Here is a 6,167-nt window from a genome sequence, read left to right as displayed (position 1 = left end):
GGGGTGGGGGCAGGGAGGGCTGGACGTGGTGGCAGGGAGGGCTGGGAGAGGGGATAAGAGGGGAACATGGGGGGCGGGTAAGGAGGGCTGGAGGTGGGGGCAGGGAGGGCTGAGAGGGGACAAGAGGGGAACATGCGGGAGAGGGTAAGGAGGGCTGGAGGTGGGGGGGGAACATGGGGGGAGGGTAAGGAGGGCTAGGGGTGGGGGCAGGGAGGGCTGGCCGCAGGCTGCTCTGGGCCATTAGCTTCTTGTGTTCTCAGCATCTTAGACAACAGAAAGTGCTCTGCTTCGCCCCGGCGCATCCTTCTCGTTCTGGAGAGGTCCCAAAGGTCATGGAGAGGGCACAGAGTGCTAATCCCCTCAGGGCTGGCCACTGGGCCCTGAAGTTTGTCGTCCCTCCTGCCTACAAGGACCCAAGGCCCACAGGGCATCAGTGACTGCCTGGGAAAGTGATGGATCCTTTGTTGAAATGGATAGTCATGTTGGTTTCTGCCATTTTCTAACCCTGGGACAGAGTCAGACAAGAATCCCTGGAACCCCCGGCGTCCAGGTGCAGAACGACATCTGACTGGCCTTCTGTCACCGCTGCAGAGGGGCTGGCCCCCTAAGGGGAGCAGGGTGCAGACCGAGGAGGAGGCCCCCAATGATGACCCCTGTCACCCCTTTCACTATGTGTTTCTTGAGGACCTACTCCACAAAGCCGTGGGGTTGCAGCTGCCTCCAGTGCTCCCTGGCCTCCCCTGGGGACACGAGCCCCTGCGGCCTTGGGGGGGGGGGGGTTGACCACAAACAAATGTGGCCCCGGGGGCCAGCAGGCCTCCACCTACCGTCAGAACGTCATAGTAGTTTTCGCCGTTCTCTTGGCACTGCCCAAAGATGTACTCCACTCCCAGGAAGATGTCTCCCAAGTTGAAGTCGTCTGGGCACTCGGGCTGAGGAACCGCCCCTGCCCTCAGGTTCTGCAAAGGGGAAGACAGAGCCCAAGGATGTCACCTCCTCAGTACGAGGGTGTCTTTCCTTGGGACGCTCTCCTGGGAGGTCAGGAGCGCAATCGGAGCCTGTGGTCACAGAGGCTGGGAAGCCCAGGCTGACATGATTCCAGTGGCTATGGGGCCAAACCCCACCTTTCCTCCTATGGAGGATGGGAGTGTGAGGATCTGGGGGCTCTTCCTTCCCAGGCCTCAGTCGTGGAAAGGTGCTGGATGTCCACTCTTAGGGTTCTTTCAACTCTTAATTCCTGCTCCCATAACTGGGGCATCTACCTCACAGGGTAGTTCTGAGAAGGATTCCTCATAAAGCTGAGTGCGATAGGGGGCCGCTCCACACCCTTCTCTGTGTTCTGTTGGAGGGGGAGCCCCAACTTTCACCAATAGCCCCCCAGGGCAAGCTGAAAGGTCTTTATTGGGGGGGGTCTCCAAAGCCTGTGGTTTAGTCAAATGGGAAGAAAGGCTTTGCCCAGATGCTGGCGGAGAGGGAAGCATGACGGCCGTGTCCCCCGCCCCCATGACAGCTCTGCTGCAGGGGGGCCCCACCCCCCAGCTCTCTGCCGTGTTCCTTTTGGTTTAACTTGCACCCGTGGGAGAGGAACAAGAAGCGAATCTGACGGTCAGTGTCACGAAGCTTGGACTGAGCCGGGGAGGTGATGCCCCCATTGGAGGTGCTTTACTTAAGAAAGAAACTGGTGGGGCAAGATGGCGGAGTCAAGGCAGGGATGCGCCTGTGCTCTCCCAAATTCCCCTCCAAATGCAGCCTCAGAACCCACAAAAGGACGGGGGAGCCGATTTTCTAGCCCGAGACAACTTAGAAGGTCGGCAGGAGAGGTCTGTGGCTCCGGGGTGAGCGGTGAGTGCAGGCAGCGCAACAACACCGTACGCGGTCATTCTCAGCAATACCAGGAGCCGAGACAACGCCAAAGGAGTGGCGATGGAAACGCTCTCCGCCTCCAGAGAAGGCCCGCTGGCCCCTGAGTGCAGATCCAAGCAGGCTTCTTATTTCCCTTCTTTTATTTGGGTTGTCTTGGCCTACGTTTCCTTTCCCAAGATGACTAATATCGGGAAACGTGGTCTGCATGACCACACTTGCATAACCTATGTCAAACTGCTTTCCTTCTCAATGAGGGGGGAGGGGAAGAAGGGAGGGAGAAAATCTGGAACTCAGAATTAAGAAAAATGACTCTTAAAATTTTCTGCATGTAATTGGAAAAAAACCATTTTAAAAAGAACAAAATGAAGCAAATTAGAGCCAAACAGGCCTCCCCCTTCAAGCCCTCTTGTCCTGGGCTCCCAGAACACAAAATCACCAGGCATTCCTCAGCACGGCATATGCTGCTGCAGAGAACAGCAGGATTTGGGAGTCACAACTACTCCCCCCATCCCAGCTCCAGTGCGAAGGAAGCCTTTACTTCTGTGGAGGCCCCGGCTCCTCCCACCCCTGGCTCTTGGCCTCGCTCTCTGCAGCCAATCAATCCCTTCAGACACTCTAAGACAGCTCCCATGCAGCCTGCCCGCAAGCCTTCTCTTCTCCAGGCTGGGCAGGCCCAGTCCGCGCCTCATGGGACCTGATTTTGAGGCCCTGGGCACCTTGGCCTCCCATCTCTGCTGGCTCTCAGAAGACAGTGAGCCTGTGGCTGTGGCCTGGCCAGGGAAGAGAAGAGCCCCTCTGCCCTCCTGGAAGTGGGCCCTCTCTTCATGGAGCCCCCCACGGCACAGACTTGACTGCTTCACTACCATTATTTATCTTTTTTGGAATGAAAGTGAAAAAAATAAAAAGCCTCCCAAAGAAACTGCTTGTCTTTGAAGAGCTGGGCCCTGGGGCTAGGGAGCCTGACCTTCCATAACCTAGGTGGCCCAGAGCAGCCAAGGAGCTACTTAACCTCGTGGAAAGGAAAGGAGAGCACGTCGGTGGGGCTGGGGCTTTTCCTGTAAGTTCTATTAAGGCGCTGAATGCCTCTGTTATCCACACATATCACCCCCAGGTCAAACTGCCGGATGCCGAGGATGTGCCGGAGGAGCTCGATTCTGGCCCGCAGAGGGACCCTCCGAACGGGGATGACGCTCTGCAGGTTTCGGAGAATGAGGCTCATCGTGAGACTGGCAGGATCCTCTGGGCTGTGAGGAGACCCTGTGGATTACATGTGAACACAAATATTAGACTAGAAAGTGATATTGCAGTCTCCTGACCACACCCTGATCATCACGTTAGCTGGGAGAGCCCAAGGATGGGGTTTTTTAATTAATTTATTTTGATTTATCAACAATCACTTCCATACGCTTTTGAGTTTTATATTTTTCTTCCCACCTCCCCCTCCCCTCCCCAAGACGGTGCGCGATCTGATATAGGCTCTACAAATACATTCCTATTAAACATTTTCCTGTTAGTTGTGTTGTAAGGAAGAATTAGAACCAATAGGAGGAACCACAAGAAAGAGGAAACAAAACAGAAGAAAAAAATAGCAAATAGTATGCTTCAGTCTGCATTCAAACTCCATAGTTCTTTTTTTGGACGTGGAGAGCATTTTCCATCATGAGACTTTGGGAGATGTCAGATCCCTGCACTGCTGAGAAGGGTTAAGTCTATCAAAGTTAATTGTCACACAACGTGGCTGTTACTGCGTACAACGTTCTCCTGGTTCTGCTCACTTCATTCACCTGCTATAAAGTTTACAAGACGTTTTATGTGTAATACTAGTGTTAGGGACAGTTTGTGGAGGCCAGAGTGGTCCCTGCCCTCCAGCAGCGTCCATCCCAATGGGGGGAGACAGCGTAGAAATGGTCGGGTTTCTGCAGGGTCGGTGTGCCCAGGAGTTGGAAGGCAGTGTCTGAGAGGAAGGCCCTAAGCAGCTGCACATTCTGGGAGAGGCTTCCTGCAGAAGACAGCCTCTGATCTGAGCCTTGGGGGAAATGCCAGCAGATACCCGGTCACTATCCTGTTTTCTTCTGTGTGGTTTTCACATTTGACTTTGTTTTCCTCTTGCTGTCCCCTCTTACCATCCCTCCTGGCTTAGAAGCCTGTCCTTGTAAGTAGAGCCAAGCAAAAGCAAATGCATAAATTGGCGGTGTCTGTGTGGGCCTGGTTTCAAATCCTCCCTTGGTGACCTTGGGCAAATTAATTCATCTCCCTGGGCCTCGGCTGCCTCATCAGTAAAGGGGGGAGGGGGCCTGTCTTCTCCCAGTCCTTGGGGACCTCCACAGCGCCATGATGTGAGGCACGTTTTCACGTGGTTGTTGGTAGCTGCATTTCTTCATTTAAAAAGTCTCTCTATGGCCTACGATGACTGATCTTGGGGGAATAGCGCATGTTCTGTTGTGTTTGGATCAGTTGTCAGTGACCATCCCTGGACAAGAATCCCCTCTAGGCCATCTCTGACAAGTGGCCCTCCATCCAGTCTTTTCTTGAAGACCTTGGTGAAAAGGAGCACACGAGTGCCCAGAGCAGCCTCAACAGGCCTCTGCTAGGAAGTTTTTCTTTACATCAGGTAGACTTGATTTGTCTTTTGACCACTTCTACCCATCACTTCCAGTTCTGTCCTCTGGGGCCAAAGAGAACGAGCCTAACCCTTCTTCAGGCACTTGGAGACAGCTCTCATGACGCTCATGGAGTCTTCTTCACCCAATCCTCAAATGGCATGAACTCCAGGTCTTCTTTTGTCTATAGGACACGAATCATTTAGTTCAGTGGAGACAGAATCTACCTCAAGTGTTAGGGAGAGAAAGAAGAAGCAAGAAGAGCCAAAGGAGGAGCAGACAGTGACAGAGGACTGAAGGCGTGCTGGGTCTGACCCCGAGGATACCGGGACAGGGGGTCAGTGGTGGCACATGCCACAGAGGCCACAGAGATGAGGCTCCGGAAGGTCACTGCGGATGGTGGGTTCAGTAGCATTCTGGGAACAGAAGCCAGATTTTAAGGGGCAGAGGACACGGGAGCTCTTATAACCGCCAACAATCTTTGTTAATGGAAGAGCAAGGCCATTCTGCCCTGTGTGGACTTTCATCTCTTGATGACTCAGGCAAAGGTGCCAATGACATGACTATCACATGTGCAGGTGGCACAAAGCTGGGAGGGATGGGTAACACACTGGATGACAGGATCCGAAGGAGGTGACGGGCTAGATACTGGGGCAAACCAAGTAAGATTAAACTTAATAAGGATCAACAGAAAGTTCCAGATATTTGAACACCTACTTATCAAGTACAGGATGCACGAGGAGTATGGCTAGACAGTTGGGGACCACAGCACTTAGAACCGGAAGGGCCTTTAAAGGTCACTTCGTCCAACCTGCTCACTGAGAGACGGGGAAGGGGACGACCGAGGCTCAGGGAGAAACAACCAAGGGCATGCGGCTCGGACCCGAGTGCTATGTCCAAAGGGATGTCCACTGTTTCACCCTGCTTCCCAATACCATCCAAATGAACAAAATACTGTCTCTGTGTGGGGCTGGGCACCGAGTGCTTGGCTTCAAAAAGCTTGTGTTCTACTGAAAGGGAAATGCGGTTTTGTGGAGTGGTGTGGACTTGGAGTCAGGAGGCCCGCGGGGAGACCCCAGCTCTGCTCCTCACTCCCACCTCCCTCAACCTGGACAAATCACTTCAATGGGGCACGATACTACCCATCGCACTACGTACGTGCTGGGCACACCAAGGCAAAAACAATAACGACCAGTCCTCCCAGATACCATGAGGGGAGCTGGTGGCCTCCATTCTCTGGTCCAAGCAGGACCCCGAGATCCACACCCTCGGTCTCTTCTGGTCTCTGTGGCACTGAGCAGAGCTCACACCTCTTGTCTTCTAGGTTAAAGTTTCCCTCGGGCTTCTTCGTCCTGATGACCGCAGCGATGAGGATGAGGATGGCCAAGAGGAAGATGAGGGTGGTGAGGATGAGGATGGCCAAGAGGAAGATGAGGATGAGGACATGGCCACGATGAAGGAGGAGGATGAGGATGGAGAAGAGGAGGATGAGGACGGTGAGGATGAGGATGGCCAAGAGGAAGATGAAGGTGGTGAGGATGAGGATGAGGAAGATGAGGATGAGGACATGGCCACGATGAAGGATGAGGATGAGGACGGTGAGGATGAGGATGGCTAAGAGGAAGATGAGGATGAGGACATGGCCACCATGAAGAAAGAGGATGAGGATGGAGAAGAGGAGGATGAGGAAGATGAGGATGGCCA

General features: G+C 53.7%; 1 protein-coding gene across 2 annotated transcripts in view; it reads right to left on the bottom strand.

The window, feature by feature from the left end:
- Window positions 1–6,167, bottom strand: part of YBEY (ybeY metalloendoribonuclease) — a 9,399-nt gene that overhangs the window by 2,599 nt on the left and 633 nt on the right. The window contains exons 2-3 of one of the 2 annotated variants that reach the window (XM_027857436.1): window positions 2,873–3,120; window positions 828–959 (exon numbers count right to left, since the gene is read on the bottom strand). In XM_027857436.1, coding sequence (XP_027713237.1) covers window positions 828–959; window positions 2,873–3,082 — 342 coding nt within the window. In that variant the 5' untranslated portion in view covers window positions 3,083–3,120. Of the gene's footprint in view, window positions 1–827; window positions 960–2,872; window positions 3,260–6,167 lie in introns of those variants that run through there. The other variant, XM_027857437.1, reaches the window with a different exon arrangement.

This window comes from Vombatus ursinus, unplaced genomic scaffold (genome assembly GCF_900497805.2).
Source record: "Vombatus ursinus unplaced genomic scaffold, bare-nosed wombat genome assembly UNPS02012147.1, whole genome shotgun sequence".
Taxonomy (NCBI): Eukaryota; Metazoa; Chordata; class Mammalia; order Diprotodontia; family Vombatidae; genus Vombatus; species Vombatus ursinus.
This window is presented reverse-complemented; position numbering and strand designations above follow the sequence as displayed.